Source organism: Dasypus novemcinctus, chromosome 22, assembly GCF_030445035.2.
Source record: "Dasypus novemcinctus isolate mDasNov1 chromosome 22, mDasNov1.1.hap2, whole genome shotgun sequence".
Classification (NCBI taxonomy): domain Eukaryota; kingdom Metazoa; phylum Chordata; class Mammalia; order Cingulata; family Dasypodidae; genus Dasypus; species Dasypus novemcinctus.
This window is the reverse complement of record NC_080694.1, coordinates 36,390,203-36,410,080: the sequence shown is the minus strand read 5'-3', so window position 1 is coordinate 36,410,080 and position 19,878 is coordinate 36,390,203. Positions and strand designations below refer to the sequence as shown.

The window sequence follows — 19,878 nt, the reverse complement described above, 5'->3', positions numbered from 1 at the left end:
ACAAAATACTTTATTAAATGGACAGGAAAGGCACCCCCCCCCCCCCGCCCGCACCGCCCCCAGCCCTCGCCGAGCTTCACACCCATTCCCCACACCCAAGAACACTCGGGGCAGAGTCGGAGCGAGGCACTTGTGTCAGGACTTCCCCGCGGTCCGGAGCCCCCCCTCCCCTCCCCCCAGAGCCAACAACTCCGCGGAGCTCGGGCCCCCGGCCCCCGCCCCCACCGCGCCGGGTCCCCTCGGGGAGCGGGGCTCGGGCCGACCCCGGCGCTCGGCCGTGCCTCCTCACGCACATTTCCGTCCAGCAAAGTGCGGCCGCGAGGCGGGGGGGGGAGGGGAGCCGGCCGTCGGGCGGGCCGGGGGCGCGGGGCCGGGGTAGGGGGCGTACCTCGTACAGCTCCTCGGAGGCCATGGTGGGCGGCCGCGCGGGCGGCCCCGGGCGGGCGGGCGGCGCGCGGGGCGGGCGGGGCGGGGGTGCGGGCGGCGCGGCGGCCGCCGGGCAGCGACACTTTGTTTCAGTTGGGGCTCGGCGTGGCCTGCGCTTCCTGCTCCCACGGCCGCCCCCGGCGCCGGGGGCCGTGCACGGACGAGGCTCCGGCGCTCCGCGGCCAGGGCGGCGGGCGGGCGGCGGCGGCGCGGCCGGGCTGTGCGCACAGCAGCTGCGCAACGCGCCCTGGCGCCCGGTCACTCCCCGGCCGGCCGGCTCGGGCGCATGGCTCCCCGCCGGGGCCGGGCCGGGCTGGGCGGGCGCGGCGGGCGGCGCGGCGGCTCCGCGGCTCCCCTCTCCGGCGTAGTGCAAAAAGCTTCCTACTTGCGACCGAAAGAGCCTGCCCTGGCGACTGAGCATGCCCAGTGCGGCCGCCGGCCGGCGGAGCCGCGGTCCGCGCTCCGGGTTTTCGGGCCGGCCGGCGGGAGGGGCGGGGGCGCGGGGGGCGGGGGCGGCGGGGAGCGGTGGGTCCCGCTCCCGGCCGGGCGGCGGGCGGCGGGGCGGGCCGGGCAGGAAGGGGAGGAGCCGGCGGGAGGGCGGGGCGCCGGGGCCGCGCTCCCCGCCCGCCCCGGGTCCCGCGCGCCGAGCCCCGACCTGGCGGCCGCACCGGCCCCGACGTGCGCGCCCGCCGCTCCGGCCCGGCTGCGGGGCCGTGCGGGAGGGCGGCGGGGTGCGCGAAGTTAGGCGGGAGGCCCGCGCGGCCCGGGCCCGCCGTCTCCGCCGCCGCCTCTCCGCTCGACGGCAGCGGTCCGCCCGCGGGCTCGGGAGCCGGGGCCGTCCCGTGCGGCGCCTCTCCCGGCGCCGTCCCGCGCCCCAGACGGCGGGATCCCGGCCCCGCGGCCGCGGAGCCCAGGGGCCCGCCGAGCGCCCTGTGGCCCGCCGCGCACTGGGCGTGCTCGCTCGAGGGCGGCCCTCTCCCGCGACGCGGGCGCGGGGTGCCCCGGGGGTCCCTCAGCCGCCCGCGCTCCAGGTCCCCCGGCTCCTCCTCTCCGAGCGTCCGCCTCCTCGGAAGGGGAGCCGGGCGGACCGGGGCGGGAATTTGGGCTCCAGGAAGTCCGAGTTAGAATGGAATGAAGCTATCAATGGTGGTTCTCGGGGAGGGCGCGCTGTTGACAACAGCACGAGGTGCGCTCTCGGCCGGAACATCGTGGGCCCCGGCCTTCCAGAAAGAGGGGAGACCGGCAAAGTAGGGCAGGTCCGCACGGCCACACCTGCCGGTGCCCCCGACGTGTCCCCTTCCGTGCGCAGCGGGACAGGGGCTTCGTGGCCCGATTCCCCCAAGCAGCCGGCAACTCCAATCCTGGCCAGGCTGAGCGTCACTTCCCCAGGGTCCGCTGCAGGGACTTGCTTGCCCTTCTCCCTCAGCCCCTGCACCTGGGGACCACTACCGACTGTTAACCTTTCTCCCTATCCACTCCGTCCCTGGTACTCTATCCAGCTCTAGTTCCTAACCGACCTCCCGGCCACCAGGTTCTGCCCGCCAGTTTCTTGCTAAGTAGATTCGATGGTGCCCCGATCTGCATTGCAATAGCCGTCAGTCCTTTCAAGACTCACGCCCCAGGCGCGAGCAAAGCTCGCGACCGTAAGTCACGACCAACTGAGTGCGGGTGCATCCGTACCTGCTATTCCCACGGCCTGGAAAGCCCCTCTTCCAGCCTTAAACTCCCAGTTCCAGCGCCACTTCCAAAGTTTAGCCTTCCTGACTTCCGGGGCAAATTTAGTTACCACCTCTCCAGGTGCTGCGGACGCCCCTGGGCGCGCTCCGTTGCTGCTCCTGGCGCAGTGTATTCTATTTTAATTGTTTCCCCACTACCAGGACCTTCTCCCAGATCTCACCTCTGTCGACTTGACTCTCTGGCCCCAAGCACCATTCTCTGTGTACGAAATAAGTTTTTAATTAAATGATTTGGAACTCTAATGTCCACAATGAAGCCCACACTCAAACCCCATCTATTTGATCCCATTATCAATGTCTTGCCGACAAGAATCTACCTCTTCTACCTGCCACTCTTCAAAGCTGCGGCTCTACCTTTTTACGTGAGGGCCCAGCCCATTATCCGCGCCCTCCCTCCACCAAATAAGAGCACCTCTTTCCTCTCACTTGGTGCTTCCTCCCTTCGCTGCATTTGATTATTATCTCTCAGACACACAAACATCAGCATAAATTAGCAAGCCCCTTGAAGGCAAGGATTCGGACTTGACACATCTTAGAAGTCTCAAAGCAATGAAAGTACCCGACAGCATGGGCTCAAATATTTGCAAAGGATGGTTAAAAAATCACAAAGCATAACAAAACATAGGAAAAAAAGGACCCCTCAATACATAAAACAAACAGGTATCTCAGAGAAGCCTATACCTAACGACAGACCAACGTATGTAAACATTTCTCTTTCCCATGGCTTTCACCCTAATGACTTCCACCCTCAGAAACAGAATGTGTTTAAGCATTCACAAATAGCGCTGACCATGTGCTCCAGGGCATCTTCATGATAAATACATTGTCTCTTACTAAAGAGTCCAGTGCTACCACTCATACCAAGGAGGGGACGTCACCAAAGAATAGATGGCATCCACAACAGCCATATTCAGATATTGAACGAAAACATGAGATAGACAAGGTCATAGGTAGATAACTATTGGGGGAAAGGGAGAATTGCAGCCTTAAAAATCTACCTCCAAAAAGCCCAGTTACACAGAGCTTTAATCCTGACGGCCTGGATTATTTATGATGCTACGGTTAGCAGTTATTGGGGACTGAATCATGTCTCCCACAAAACATCTGAGTGCTAACCCCTGGTCCTGTGGGTGTGAGCTCATTAATAGATGGGCTCTTCAAGTTCAACCCCCCAGGCCCAATGGGTGCCGTGTCGTTTGTAAATAGGATCCTGTTAAAACGAGACCCAATTGAACCAGAGGGAACCTTAATCCCATATGACTGGGGACCTTAAAAGCAGAGGAAATTTGAACACAGTAGTGGAAGCCACAAGAAGGGACCAAGGAGACATCTCGCGGAGGGACGGAGGTGGAGACTGGTTGTCAGCAAGCTTCCACCAAATGCTGCAGACTTCAGAGAAAGCATGGCCTGCCGAAACCTTGGTTTTGGACATCTAGCCTCCCAATTTGTGAGACAATAAATTCCTGTTAGTTAAGTCAACTCGTCATCGTCTGTAGTATCTGCCATCCCACCCCAGATAAGCTAACACAGTAGGCAACGTCAAAAGAGTTAACAACCCTGCAGATACGGCCTCCGTCATAAAGCAGGAATAAGCCGTTCTGAACTCGGCCCCAGCTACTCCTCTCCTCCAACAATGGGTTGGATTCCATCTTAATTAAGAACATCAGCAGAGGGGACAGAGAAGCGGAGCAAGTTTTCAGTTGCCCGTTTTGTCCCTCTTCTTGCCTGATCTCCTTTCCGCCTTCCACCCCAAAAACCCAGAGCTCGCTGGGTTTGTCGAGCCGTTTTGTTTATGTGTATATTTTACCTCAATTTAATCTGTCTTACTTTTAAGCAAATTCTGCTCTTCCCGTGCTTTTTAATGTAAACACTTTATCAGTTCTCATAATAGATGTAAATATGGCCAAGAACATCCGATGGCTTTGATTTACACCATCTTTTATGAAATAGTGAACTTTTTGCAAGTGTTTCCCAGGACCGCGTGTGTAGATGTAGGGAATGTACTTTCTCAGTGAATGGGGAATAAAAGGGAAATCACATTCTCCAAACACTTCAGGAAGATGTCTGCATTGTACCAAAAATACGAGAGCTTGTACCAGCAAATTATATAAATCTTTGAGACTATAGAAGTGGTCAACAAGGGAGATGGCATACACAAGGGACTAAAATATACATCCACCAGCAATAAACTTCATCCCTTACCTGTGTGAGCCGTGGTGATGAACGTAATCCAACGGACTGCTTTGCCAAATAGACCCGGCCAGTTGATAATGGACAATCAATACACCCAATATAAAGTCTCTTGAGTTCAGGAATTAGAACCATTCCCCGCCTCAGGAGAACAATGACTGAATGCTGAAATCAGAAGTCCTCTCCTACTCCCATTTAGCAGCCAAACCCAGTCACTCCTCCCATTCTCCCAAGAATCTGCATTTGAATCCCAAGGCTGGGGTGAGTGAGTGGGGGATGGGACTGGAAAGACAAAAGAAGCGGACCCACTACTCTCTGCGCTGAAGGCAGTTTAAGGCTGGGTGGCTATGAAAAGCCGCTGATTCTCTTGGTTTTACGTCCCCAAAAGCATAACCCTCCAAAACCCAAAACCTACCCGTGGTCTTATTAAAGATGTGATCTAAGTGTGTAGGTTTAAGCACAGAGAAATTAAATGCCATTCCCATAAAAGAGGACCCACTCCATAAAACTTGGTGGAATTCCCATCTCAATCACCTGCTCAAAGAAAGGTAAGAAAAATTCATGGCTGAGAAAAAAACACCCAACCAATCAGAAGCTGAATTCATATGCTTTTTTCCTAGGGCCCTTTTTCTTAACTGGAGCCACTTACTCTCCTTTCCCCCAAAGCTTAAATTGGATTCCAGGGCCCCTTTCTTTTCTTGCCAACCCTTAACGTCTGATTCCTGGTTTCAGCGGCTGCTTCCTTCTCTGACCGAATAGTTGATTTCCCCCTTTAACTGGCAGCCTAGCCTCGACCATCCTCAGCCCCAGGTATCATTTCTCTCTTTCATGTGGAAGCTAATATCTAATCTAGCTGCCACACTGCTGCTTGCTGGCCAAATGCCACCATTTATTTACCAAGTCTCAGGCTCCACAACATGTAACTGCACCAATTTTCTCTAAGGCTGACGGCCCTCCACTACCCAAAGCTCATCAGTTTACTATTAAGGACCATTTTCTTTCTCAACTAGATTTTAGTGTTTAACTCCAGTTCCCTTTATTTATTTAGCTAACTGTGGTTCTACCAAAAGAATCCTCCTAATGATATGTATTTGGTTGAGGTAATTGATCAAGAGTGAGAAAGTCTTTCATTTATAACTTCATACGTACATTACCCTACCCTACTGGAACCAAAAGACATAAAGAGTAAATGGCTGTGAGGTATCCCCATGATACCTCGCAGCCATTTATATCTTTATACCAAGTCACTCACTCATGGGGAACCCAGAAAAAAAAAACAGCTGCCCCTAGAATAAGCGTGATAGATAATTGCGTCTGTTACCAAGTGAGGCCATCCCAGTAGCCTCTTTACATTCTGGCATTTTCTACAGAGAGAGAGCCACTAGGCAGGAGATGATTGAGCTGATAAAGAAAATAGGAACTTCAGGCCTACCCAAAGCAGCAGAAGCCAGAGTTAGCCAGGGACCAGAGCAGGTCGGGGTTGAATATAAAAAGAAGAGTAAATGAGTTTGAAAATGAAACTGGAGCCAGACAAGCATATGGAAACATGGAGTGGAGCTTAATTTTTTTCAGTCACTGGTATTGTCTAGTGCAGAGGTTCTCCAAGTGTGGTGCCCAGACACATAGCAACTGTATCACCTTGGAACAGGTTAGAAGTGCAAAGTCTCTTCTCACCTTCCTACATGCCTGTCTACCTCCTGGGGCCCTGCAAGCTGCCTAATAAATAGTCCAGGTGATGCTGATGCATGCTAAAGTTGGAGAAGCACACTGGTTTTAGAGCAGTTGTGTTTGTTTGTTTGTTTTAATCAAGGCACTGATTTCAAACCATTGGTAGATTACTGGGCCATTTTCTTGGACGATCTTGACGAGTGTCTTTTATACGAGATAGAATGGAATGGACAGAATGGAATGTGCATGGTTTGGACTTGGAGAAAGTGTCAGAGGGCATCACTCCCCTCAAGGTCAATACTGTATAGAGAAATTATATTTCCATTCACCCACACGTTTATGCATAAATACATACACACATATTATTGTACAATATGTCATAATATCAATACATCATGATGAAAATGTATTTCCTACATTTGATTGAAGTTAAAATTTTTGAAAGCCAGTATTCAGGAAGACGGGTAAACAAAAGCCTTGCAAAGTTGGACTGATAATTATGTATGAATGGTATTTCTGAAGTGCTTTAAAATCGTTTTCTAAAATGGTGTAGTACAAATTATTTTCCTATAAATACTACAAAGCAGTCCAGACCAAATTTCTTTCTGAATTATCACATATTCTAGAGTAATATATTTTGACCTAATAAGGCTTTGTAGTATATACTTCAGACCTTTTATTTTCAAAAATATAGAAGAATTTCCAAAGAACATCCCTGACAGAACAAAATGAATAAAGTTTAATTTGGTCAACAGTAAACCTTTTTTTTTTCATTGTTAGTACACGAACAAGAATCACTCGCCCTGTGCCAAGTCCTATTCAAATAGTACAAATAGCCCTTGACAAATATTAACCTATTTAATTCAACAAGCACCTATTAAAAAATCATAACTAATGAGGAAAATGTAAGATAGGGACGATATGTAAAATGTAAGGAAGGGACTACAGTTAGTAGTAGTTAGTAGTAATACTTTAACAATGCTCTTTCATAATTTGTTACAAAGGTTTCACAACAGCACAAGGTATTTGTCGTGAGGTAATATATAGGAGTCCTGTATAGTGTTAGGCGTGTTTGTTTTGAAAGTTCACAACATTTACTATACCCTTGTTTATGTATGTTCCTGTATGAATGATATACTTCAATAAACTGTTTTTACAATGAAAAAAGGAAAGGAAGACTACAATAATGCAGAAAACTTCCTAAAAAGGAACGACTTGAATCTATGTCCTGAGAGAGCCTGTTGTTACTGGGTCAATTGAATATCCATATGAAAAAGAAAAGAAACTCAATTTTGACCTCATACCATGTGCAAAAATTAATTCGGGATGGATCATAGACCTAAATGTGAAAAGAAAAACAAAATAGCTTCCACAAAAAAGAAAAAACAAAAACAAAAAACAACCACCACATGTCTTTGGGATACATAAACTTACTTTTTACACAGGGTACCAAAAAACACTAACCATAAAAGAAAATATTGCTAAATTAAACCCTGTTGAAATTAAGAACTCATCTTTAGTAAGAAACAATATTAAGAGAATAAAAGGCAAGCCAAAAACCTGGGAGAAATATTTGCAATACATGTTCCCAATAAAGGACTTGTATCCAGAGTATATAGTGAAACCCTACAAACCTATGAGTAAAAGACTTGTTCGTAAAAATGAGCAAAATATTTGAATAAGCTTGCTACGAAGTAAGTCAATATAGAAGTGCAAACATGGCCAATAAGCACATTAAAAGGTCCTCAACATTATTAGTCAGCAGGAAAATAATTATTAAAACAACAATAAAATAGCATCATACTCCTGCAAAACTAAAAGGGTTGAAAATACTCATAAGAATATGCAGCAACTAGAGCTCTCAAACATGGCTGTTAACAGTTTAGATCTGAACAACTGCTTTGGATAGCTGTTTGCCAGCATCTACAAAAACTAAATATATGCCAATCCTGTGACCCAACAATTCTACCTTTAGGTATGAGTGCAAGGGAAACGAATACTTACTTCCACTAAAAGACATGCACAAAAATGTTATAGAACCATTGTTTATAATAGCTCAAAACTGAAGACAGTTCCAAATGCCATCAACATTTGTATAAATAAGTTGTGGTATAGCAAACAATGGAACATTATACAGGAACAAAAAGAACCAGCATCTTCCATGTAGAACAATATAGGTGAATGCCAGAGATATAATGTTAAGCAGAAAAGGTCAGACACAAAAGGGTATATAATGTAAAAGTCCATTTATATGAAGCTCAAAAGAGGCAACACTAACCTACGGTGACAGAGGTCAGAATAACAGCTCCTTTTGGAAACCTCTTAGCTATGAGTACCCATTGGGATCCCAGAAATGTTTATGTTCTGATATATAATGAATATATATATTATGTTGTGTGTAGCTTACTATATGTAAGTTATAACTTAATTTAAACAAAATAAAAAATAAAAATAAAAGGACCTGTTAAGTGCCCAATAAAGTAAATGAAAAGAGGCATGTGGACACACACACACACAAATCATAGCTAACATTTATAGAGGACCCTGGGCAACCACATTCATCCAGAGAATGCCTTTCTGAATAGATACTGTTATTGGTCCCATTTCTAGTAAATGGGGAACTAAAATTCACACTCAAGTATAGGTCGCTCCATAGTCTGAGCATTTAACCAGTAAGTTATAGTCATTCATCATTCAACAAATATATATTAGCCATATATTATGTGCCAAGTCCCTTGTTAATCAATGTAAACAAAATCATCCCTGCTCTCAGGCAGCTAACAATTTATTGGGATAGATAGACATCAAATTGTCAGATAAGAAAAAAGTCTCAATTACAAACCAAGGAAAGTGGCAGGAAGCTGTGAGCACATGTGCCCTGCAGATGTCTGATCTGTGGCTTCCCCAAACTGTCCATCATCCCATGTGTGGTAGCTTGAGACTGTATGTAACCCAGAAGTTCATGTCCTTAGAGCTAACCCATTCCTGTGGGTGTGACGCTATTGCATATGGGAACTTTTGATTAAGTTACTTCAAATGATCATGTCCCAGGGTGTGTCGTTTAGTCCTTTTACTAGAGTCCTTTATAAGTGGGATGGATGTGGAAAGACAGGCACAGAGAAAAAGCCACAGAAGCTTAGAGAGAGAACTGCAGAGCCAAGAAGCCAAAAGCAATGAAACCCAGAAGACAAGGGAGAGACCAGCAGACACTGCCATGTGTTTTGCCATGTGACAGAGGAGTCCAGGATTATGGGCTGCCAGTCTTCAGGAAGAAAGCATTGCCTGAGAATGCCTTGCTTTGGACATTTTTCTCAGCCTCAAAACTGAAAGCTTGTGAGATAGTAAATTCCCATTGTAAAAGCCAACTCATTTCTGGTGTATTGCTTTCAGCAGCTTAGCAAACTGAAAACACTGTGGCATGCTGAATATGCACTTGGTTGCCAGCAAAAAGGGTCGTCGAAAATTAATTTTGAAATAATGTGATTTTTCAAAAAAAAATCATGAGAGAAATCAACATTTGTGCTTCTGTGCAATTATTTTACAGTTTAACATTTTAAAAAATATGAAATATTAGATATCTAAAAATGTGTAAAGAAGAATACAATGAAGTTCTGCATATCCTCTGCCAAGGTTAAGAAACATAGTATTTCCATATTCAGGTCAACCTTGGGCAGATTTTGAATAATGCATTGGTATTTGGGTTTATACCATGCTCTGTTTAGTATTTAGGGCTTCCTAGTTGTTTTGTTTTTTAAATAAACTTGATGTTTTTGAACAGTTTTAGATTTACAGAAAACAACAATATAGAGAGTTGCCATATACACCACAACCAGTTTTTCCCATTAAGATCCTTATATTGGCATGGTACATTTGGCACAATTAATGAACAAATATTGAAATGTTATTATCAAGTCAATACTTTATTCAGCTTTCCTTAGTTTTTGCCTAATATCTGTTTCCTCTACCAAGGTCCCACGCACATTACATTTAGTTGACATGTCTCCTAGCTTTCTCTTGGCTGACAATTTCTCAGAATTTCCTAGGTTTTGATGATCTTGCCATTTTTGAAGAGTACTGGTCAGGAATTTTGCAGAAGGTGCCTCAATTGGGATTTGTCTGATGTTTTTCTCATGGTTAGACTGGGGTTATAAGTTTGGGGAAGAAGTCCACAGAGGTAAAGTGCCCTTCTCATCACATCAGCCAAGACTATGTATAATCAACATGACATTGCAGGTGAGGCTAAGTTTGATCACCTGGCTGAGGTGGTGTATGTCAGGTTTCTCTATAAAGTTACCCCCTTCTTCCTCCTTTCCATGCTATGCTCTTTAGAAGGAAGTCACTACGGGGAGCTCACCTTTAAGTAATGGTCGTTTTCTCCACCTCCTTGAGGGTAGAGTATCTACATCATTTGTCTGGAATTCCTCTGCATGGGAGATTTAGCTCTTCTACTCCATGTATTACTTATTCAGTCATTGTTTATGCCAATATGGACTCATGGATATTTACTTTATGTTTTGGGCTATAATCTCATACTACTTTATTTTATTGCTCACTTGTTCCAGCTTTGACCATTGGGAGCTCTTTCAGTTGTCTCTTGTTTCAATCTGACATATACCCTTCATTGTGGGGTGTGTATGTGTGTGTGTGTATGTAGCACTTCTTTACTTTCTGGTACTACAAGTTGCTCCAAGTTCATCTTGTATATTTTCTACCCCACTCCCAGAATCAGCTACTTTCCCAAAGAGCTCCAGTTCCTTTTACTGAAGATTGGTCTGGGTTGTAGGTGTGCTCTTTGCTACTGGGATGTCTTTAGTTTCTGATTAGATCATCCCTAAACCAGGGAACTACGGTCTGCCGACTAGGTTAAGAGGGTGGTAGAGATGGTCCCAGGCTCAAGGAAGAGCTGGTACAAAGGTCTCTGTGTGGGAAGGAGCATGACACTTTGAGGATCTGAAAGAAGCTGGTGAGGCTTCCTGCACAGATCAGGAAGGAGGACATAAGATGAGATAATGAGGTAGGCAAGGTTTGCAGGCCATGACAATGGCCCAGGTCTCCTAAGCAAGGACTTGATGTAATCTGACCATATTTTTAAAAAGCTTGGCGCTATGAAGAACTGATTAGAGAGGGTCAAGAGTGACTTGGGACAGACCAGTTAGGAAATTGTTGCAGTATTGCAATAGATATGATGTTTTCAAGATATGAAATGTGGCAGTTTGATGTTATTTATGAATTCCAAAAAGAGATATAGATTATGTTTGTAAACTGGTTTGTTCCTCTGAATGTGATACCCTTTGATTGTATTAGATTCAGCTGAGATGGCTTTGATTAAATTATGTTAGGATTAGGGCTTTGATTCAACCACATCTTTAGGGCGACTTGGTTAGAGCCACACTGCATTATTTATAGCCCCCCTTTGTGGGCTATATAAACAGATAGTCAATTAAGAATATGGAGAAGTAGGTATACAGAGAAAAACACAGAAGAAGAGAGACAGCTTGATAGACATGGCAGAGGCCCTGGGAAGAGAGATGAGCCTGATAGTTTGCAGCTAAAGAGAACAGAGTAGCTGAGAAGCCCTGAGAAATGAGCCATATCCCAGCCTAGCACTGAGATGGGAAGAAGCTGAGACCATGGAGCCTTAAGAGGAAGAGGAAGGCTGAACCCTTGCAGACATCGCCTACCATCTTGCTTCAACACATGGCAAATGACTTTGGGTGAGAAAGTACATCTTATGGTACCTGGAGTTGGACTCTTTAGGGCCTTGTGACTGTAAGCTCCTACCCCAAATAAATACCCTTTATAAAAGCCAACTGTTGCTGGTACTTTGCATCAGCACTCCTTTGACTGACTAATATATGAAATTACTTCAAACCCGGTGGCCTTGCCTTGCTGATGTCAAGCACATACTCGGTGTGCCCTTGAATCATGGATACTGCTTTTAGGACCTCCAATGTAGCATTAAATAGAAGTAGCAACAGCGGACATCTTGTCTTGATTTTTGTTACAAAGGGAAGGCTTTCACCATTAGGCATGATATTCGCTGAAGGAATTTTAGATATCTTTAATGAAATTAAGCAAGTTCCCTTCAAACCCTAGTTTTCTAAAAGATTTTTTTTTAAAGATTTATTTATTTATTTCTCCCCCCTCCCTCCATTGTCTGCTCTCTGTGTCCATTCACTGTGTGTTCTCCTGTGTCTGCTTGTGTTCTCATTAGGTGGCTCTGGGAACTGATCCTGGGACCTTCCAGAGGGGGAGAGAGGCGATCATTCTCTTGCATCACCTTAGTTCCCTGGTCTGCTGCATCTCTTATTGTCTCTCTTCTGTGTCTCTTTTTATTGTGTCATCTTGCATGTTAGCCTTCCATGTGGGCCAGCACTCTGCGCAGGGGAGCACTCCTTGCATGGGGCAGCGCTCCTGATAGGCCAGCTCACCACATGGGCCAGCTTGCCCTACCAGGAGGCCCTGGGTATCAAACCCTGGACCTCCCATATGGTAGATGGGAGCCCAATTGCTTGGGCCACATCTGCTTCCCCTAAAAGTTTTTATTCAACCATGAATAGGTATGGAATTTTGTCATCTATTGAAATGTTCATATAATTTCACTACTTCATTTTGAAAAAGAATTATAATAATTGTGGGGTATGGTTTTTTTGGTTTATTTATTAATTAATTTTTATTTTAAATGTTACATTCAAAAAATGTAAGAGGTCCCTATATGCCCCACACCCCCTCACCACACTCCTCCCACATCAACAACCTCTTTCATCATCGTGGAACATTCATTGCATTTGGTGAATACATTTTGGAGCACTGCTGTACCACATGGATAATGGAGTACATTGTAGTTTACACTGTCCCCCAGTCCACCCACTGGGCCATGGCAGGACACAATGTCCAGCATCTGTCCCTGCAGTACCACCCAGGTCAACTCCAACTCCTGAAAATGCCCCCACATCATATCTCTTCTTCCCTCTCCCTACCCTCAGCAGCTACCATGGCCACTTTTGCCACATCAATGCTATAATTTCTTCCATTACTAATCATAATATTTCCATAGTAGTATATCAGTAATAATTGTTTTTAATTGTAAACAAATTTTGATTTTATGGAATAAACCAAATTTTATATTAAAGCATTATCCTTTTTATGTATTACTGAATTTTTTTTTTTAAATAAGAGAAGTTGTGGGGAAGCAGACTTGGCCCAATGGATAGGACATCCACCTACCACATGGGAAGTCCAAGGTTCAAACCCCGGGCCTCCTTGGTCCATGTGGAGCTGGCCCATGCGCAGTGCTGATGCATGCAAGGAGTGCCGAGCCATGCAGGGGTGTCCCGCGTGTAGCAGAGCCCCATGTGCAAGGAGTGCGCCGCGTAAGGAAAGTGCCCAGCACAAAAGGAAGTGCAGCTGCCCAAGAATGGCGCTGCCCACACAGAGAGCTGACACAGCAAGATGACACAACCAAAAGAAACACAGATTCCCGGTGCTGTTGATAAGGATAGAAGTGGTCACAGAAGAACACACAATGAATGGACACAAAGAGCTGACAACTGGGGTGAGAGGAGAGAAATAAATAAAAAATAAAATCTTAAAAAAAAAAAAAAAGAGTAGTTGTAGGTGTAGGGAACAATCATCCATAAAATACAAGATTCCTGTATACCACCATATTATTAACACCTTACATTATTAGTGTGATATATTTATTACAACCGATGAAACACATTTTTATAATTGTACTATTAACACTGTAGTTTAGGGTTTCACTGCATTCTGCAGGTTCAGGAATTTTTAAAATAATTTTTATTATAGTAACATATATACAATCTAACTTTTTCTCTTTTAGCCAATTCAAATATACAATGCAGTGCTTTTAATACATTCATAATGTTGTGCTACCATCACTGTTTTAGTTTGCTAAGGATGCTGGGAGCAGTGTACCAGAAATGTGTTGGCTTTTAAAATGGGAATTTATTAGGTTAGAAGCTTATAGTTCCATTGCTGTGAAAATGACCAAATCAAGGCATCCTCAGAAATGCTGGCTCACTGAAGGTTGGGCGGTGGTGATCCTGGGCTCCTCTCTCACATGGCAATGGAGGCATCTGCTTCTCTTTCAGATCTCATTGCTTCAGCTTCTGGCTGCTTTGTCTGTGGCTTCCTTTCTCCTGGGTTCCTTCTCTCCATCTCTGTGGCTTTTTCTCTGGGTGTCTCTGCTTTCAGTCCCTATTTATAAAGGATTCCAGCGAGAGGGCCGTGTCCCAAACTGGGTCATGCCTCACTGAAACAATACAATCCAAAGACCTCCCAACTGAATCCAGTCCAATCAAAGAGTTCCTGTACCCACAGGGAATGGGTTAGCTCCAAGGATATGATCCTTTCTGGGATCCACAAAATGCCCCAAATTGTCACAATCACCATCATCTATTACCAAAACTTTTCCATCATCCCAAATAGAAACTCTGTACCTTTTAAGCCTTAAATCCCTATTGCCCACCTCCACCCCACCCCCTGGTAGCCTGTATTCTAAATTCTGGCTCTATCTATTTGCTTATTCTAAATATTTCTATGAGTGAGGTCATAAAGTATTTGTCCTTTTGTGTCTGGCTTATTTCACTTATCCATATTATTGCATATATCAAAATCTCATTCTTTTTTAAGGATGAATAATATTCCACTGTGTGTATGTAACACGTTTTGTTTATCCATTCATTGCTTGATGGACCCTGCGTTACTTCCATCTTTTGGCGCTTGTAAATAATATCACTGTGAACATTGGTGTGCAAATATCTGTTCAAGTTATTGCTTTCAATACTTTGGGGTATATACCCCAAAGTAGGATAATTCCTTGCAGTAGCTGTGGGGTTAAAATTTAACTTCCTAAGCTATAACAATCACATTTGATTTGATACCAACTTGACTTCAGAGCATACTACTGTACACTGTTCCTATACCATTCTTCCCCCACTATTTTGTACTTGTTACAAGTGATATCTTTGTATATTGTATGTCCAAAGCCATGGATTCATCATTACTTTTTATGTATTTGCATTTTAGCACCTGTAGGAACTAAGTGGAATTATACATAAAAAACAAGATACAATAGTCCTGGCATTTGTAATTACCCAAATGTTTACCTTTATCAGAGATCTTTTTTTTTTTTTTTAAAGATTTATTTATTTATTTAATTTCCCCCCCTCCCCTGGTTGTCTGTTCTTGGTGTCTATTTGCTGCGTCTTGTTTCTTTGTCCGCTTCCGTTGTTGTCAGCGGCACGGGAAGTGTGGGCGGCGCCATTTCTGGGCAGGCTGCTCTTTCTTTTCACGCTGGGCGGGTTTCCTCACGGGCGCACTCCTTGCGCGTGGGGCTCCCCCACGCAGGGGACACCCTTGCGTGGCACGGCACTCCTTGCGCGCATCAGCACTGCGCCTGGCCAGCTCCACACGGGTCAGGGAGGCCCGGGGCTTGAACCGCGGACCTCCCATATGGTAGACGGATGCCCTAACCACTGGGCCAAAGTCCGTTTCCTGAGATCTTTTTTCTTTACATCACTTTGTACCACTGTCTAGTGTTCTTTCCTTTCAGTCTGAAGCACTCCCTTTTAAGCATTGCTTGCAGGGCAGGTCTAATGGTGATAAACTCCCTTAGCTTTTGTTTATCTGGAAATGTCTTAACTGCTCCCTTATTTTTGAAAGAAAGTCTCAATGCTTATAAATTCTTGGTTGGCAATTGTTTTCTTCCATCACTTTTAGTATTTCAACTCACTGCCTTCTTGCCTCTGGGTTTCTGATGAGAAATCAGCATTTAATCTCATGGAACATCCTTGTACATGATATATTGCTTTTCTCTTTCTGCTCTCTGAATTCTCTTCTTTTCCTTTGCATTCTATGTAATACAGTGTATTTTTCTTCAAGTTTATCCTGTTGGTGTTTTCTAGGCTTCTTGGAATTGCATATTCATGTCTTTGGTAACTTTGTGAAGTTCTCTCTCATTAGTTCTTTGAATATTCCTTCTGCTCCTTTTTCTCTTCTCCTTCTTGGACTCACATAATGCATACATTAGTATGCTTGATGGTGTCCTAGAGTTCTCTTAGGCTATTTTTGCTTTTGCATTAGTTAGCCAAAGGGGTGCTGATGCAAAATACCAGAAATCTGTTGGCTTTTGTAAAGGGTATTTATTTGGGGTAGAAGCTTACAGTTAGTTACCATGCCATAAAGTGTTCAACTCAAGGTACCATAAGTACTTTCTCACCCAAAGCCATTGGTCATGTGTTGGAGCAAGATGGTAGGCAATGTCTGCATGGGTTCAGCCTTCCTTCTTCTTCCCAAGGCTTCATGGTCCCAGCTTCTTCCAATCTCAGCTGTAGGCTGGCATAGGGCTCATCTCTCTTCCCAGGGCTGGTCTCTTTCCAGGTTCAGCTCCTCCAGTATCTCCACAAGGCCAGCTGTAAACTACCAGGCAAATAGCTCATCTCTCTTCCCAGGGCCTCTGCTGTGTCTAATGGAGCCTTCTCTCTTTCCTCATGTATCTATTTCTCTGTGTGTTTACTTCCTGGGGCTCCAGCATCAAAAAAACTCCTACTCTGTGCTCTGCCATGTTGTTTTTTTCTCAATGAGTCTGTGCCCACCAAGGGGACATGACCCAATCAAAATCTTAATCATTATTTAATCAAGTAAAAGTAAAACCTATGAAGTTAATACAATCTAATATGCCCAGAGGAACAGACTGGTTTGTAAACATAATCCAATATTATTTTTGGAATTCATAAACAATGCCAAACTGCTACAGCTTTTTATAATTCTTTTTCCTTTTTGCACCTCAGTGTGACTCATTTCAATTGTATTGTCTTCAAGTTTGTGGATTCTTTCTTCTGCCAGCTCCAATCTGCCATTGAAACCCCCCTGAGACTTTTTCATTTCAGTTTTTGTGGCCTTCAAGTCCAGTAGTTTGATTCCTTTTTAAATTTTCTATCTCTCTTTTAAGATCTTCTTATTGTTCAATCATTGTTTTCCTGATATTCTTTAGTACTTTGTCTATATTTTCCTTCATCTCCTTGAGCATACTGAAGAATTTTTAAAAACCTTTGTCCAGTATGTCCACAAGTCTGGTCTTCTTTCTTGATGTTTTCTGGATTTTTATCCTCTTTCTTTGGATGGGCCATCATTTCCAGTTCCTTTGTCTGTCTTGTAAATTTATTGTGCACTGTACATTTTAATATTTAGCAATGTTAACTCTGGCATTTATTCCCTGAGACATCTGTTCCTAAAGATCGTAATGAGTTACTTGATATGACAGAGATTTTCTTGTGTGTCAGCCCTCCTAACAGGAAGGTCCACCCAAAGCAGGTGTGACACACAGGGTCCTCAATGTCTTCTCTGGACCTCTATCTTGTCCTGAGCTTGTACTTGCTAGTGGCCTTATGAGTTCCTGTGTTTATAGGAATTTGAATGCTGCCTCTACTTTCCAGGAGAACTTCTCCCTCTTCCTAGTGTTCCACTCCTGGACTTAAAGCAGGTAAGCCTTTGCCCAGGCCATCTGCCTCCATCATTTCTTACACTGATCTCTTTGTTTCTAGCTGCTTTTGCCTGGAGGGCAGTTCTGGTAGAGGAGGCAAGCCAGAGAGGAGATTCCCAAGTCAGTCATTCCCAGCCTGAATAATCTCCACTCCAAATTGCCCTGGAGAGAGGGTGAGGGCCTGCCCAGCAAACGCAGCCCTTCAACTGTCCTCTGCAGCTCAGAGGAAACATACTGTCCTTTAGTCTCCTCTGCTGCCTTTGTCTGAGGTGGGTTAGAACACAGAGCAAAGCCCTCAGTAATCCAGAGTCACTAATCAGAAGCTGTGATCAGCGATTGACCTGTGCCAACCCCAGATCTTGGTGAAGTGGATTTTTATGTCCCGTTCTGGCACAAGCAAGCTATGCCAGGTGCTGGACACCACAGCTACAAGAGTGAGGGACATGGTGGTAATCACTGCATAGAGAGCAATTTATTGGTATTTACTATAATCTACCAGGCTCTCCTCCTCTTCCCTGGAAGTTGTTCTATTGGACACCAGAGTTTCAAAATAGTTGATTCAGACAGTTCTGTCCACTTAATAGTTGTTCTGATGGAAGGACTGATTCCTGGAGTTTCCTTCTCCTCCACCTTCCTATAATTCTGTGTCTTATATTATTGAATTTGTTATACTAATAATATGTTTAGAATTTTTGCATCTATGTTCAAGAGGAAGCTTGGCCTGAAATTTCCTTTCTTATGTTCTTATTTGGTTTTGATATAGCAGTTTAAGCAGGCCTCATAAAAGGAGTTGGTGTGTTTCTTCTTTTCCAATTCTTAGTTTTTGTATCAATGACTTTTTTTCTTCCTTAAATATTTGAATGCATTTGCTTGTAAAGCCATCTGGTTCTGGAGCATTCTTTTTCAAAATTTTAAATTATGGATTCAAATTCTTCAATAATGATTTTTTTTCTTTCTTTGTCCTTTTCATCTAAAAGTTCATATTTATTGGCATTTTAAAAAACTGTACAAAATTTTTAGTATTTGTAGGATCTGTAGTAATATCCCATTTCTCATTCTTGATATTATGTATGACTTCTTTAACAGTCTTACCAGAGACATATTAAGATATTAGTCTTTTCAAAATACCAATTTTAAACTCTATTGATTTTCTCTATGTGCTATATATGTCTATTATAATTCATTAATTCATTGTCCTATAATTATTCTTTCTTTCTTTGTTTGGGCTTTATTTATTTTTCCCTAATTTTTAAAGATGACTTTATTCACTGACTTTCAGTCTTTCTTTTCATGTGTATGTATTTAAACCTATAAATTCCCCTTTATACATGGTTTTAGCTGCATCCCATGAACCTTGATATTTTGGATTTTCATTATAACTTAGTTCAAAATATATTCTAATTTCCATTGAGGTTTATTCTTTGACCCATGGGTTATTAGAAATGTATTTTTGTAATTTCAAAATATACAGATTTTCTAGTTTTCTTTTTTTGTCATTTATGTTTAGCTTAATGGTGTTATGGTCAGAGAACATAATCTATAGAATTTCAATCCCTTAACATGTATTGAGATTTATTTTGTGGACCAAAATATGTTCAGTTTTTGTAAATATTCCATATGATACTTCAAAAGACTAGTGTACTTTGCAGTTGTTATGTGCAGTATTGTTCAAATCTTCTATCAGTTACTGGTTTCGGTGTGTTCAAATTTCCTAATACAATGGTGAATTTGTCTAGGGGCTTTAGTTCAGTTAGTTTTTCCTCTAAATATTTTGAAGCTATGCTATTAGGTACCAATACATTTTAAAATGTTTTATCTACCAGGCAAAGGAAAGCATTTTCTCATTACAAATACCCTAAAATTGCTTTGAACTTTAAGCCTATTTTGTCTGATATTAAGGTACTGTCAGCTAACTTTCTTTTACTTTGTATTTATATGATGGATCTTTTTGTCATCTTTGTGTTTTTAACCTTATGGGGCCTTATGTTTTAGATATGACTCTTCCACAGTAATTACTTTTTATATCAATCTGATAATCTTTATCTTTTGAGATATTTAGTCCATTTTCATTTAAGGTAACTACTGATATGTGTAGTTTTGATTATAGCATATTACTCAGGATTTTCTGTTTATCCTAATTGTTACATGATTCTTCTCTCCGTCATTGATCTTTTTCAGATTGATTGAGAATTTTTTTTTAAAGAAATTATTCTTTTCCTCATTATTACCTTGGAAGTCATATGTTCTTTTACATTTTTTATAGTGGTAACTTTAAAAATTACAGCATGTGCCTTTCTGTTAATTAAGAGACATATTAATATTCTTATCTTCCTCTTGGACAGCATAAGAAAC

The 19,878-nt window shown here is 43.5% G+C and overlaps 1 protein-coding gene across 2 annotated transcripts in view; it reads right to left on the bottom strand.

The window, feature by feature from the left end:
* CDYL (chromodomain Y like) overlaps positions 1 to 19,878 on the bottom strand; it is a 270,153-nt gene that overhangs the window by 193,825 nt on the left and 56,450 nt on the right. The window contains exon 1 of one of the 2 annotated variants that reach the window (XM_058285186.2): positions 389 to 713. The exons of the other annotated variant lie outside the window; for it this stretch is intronic. Coding sequence (XP_058141169.1) covers positions 389 to 412 — 24 coding nt within the window. The 5' untranslated portion in view covers positions 413 to 713. Of the gene's footprint in view, positions 1 to 388; positions 714 to 19,878 lie in introns of those variants that run through there. 2 annotated transcript variants of the gene reach the window in all.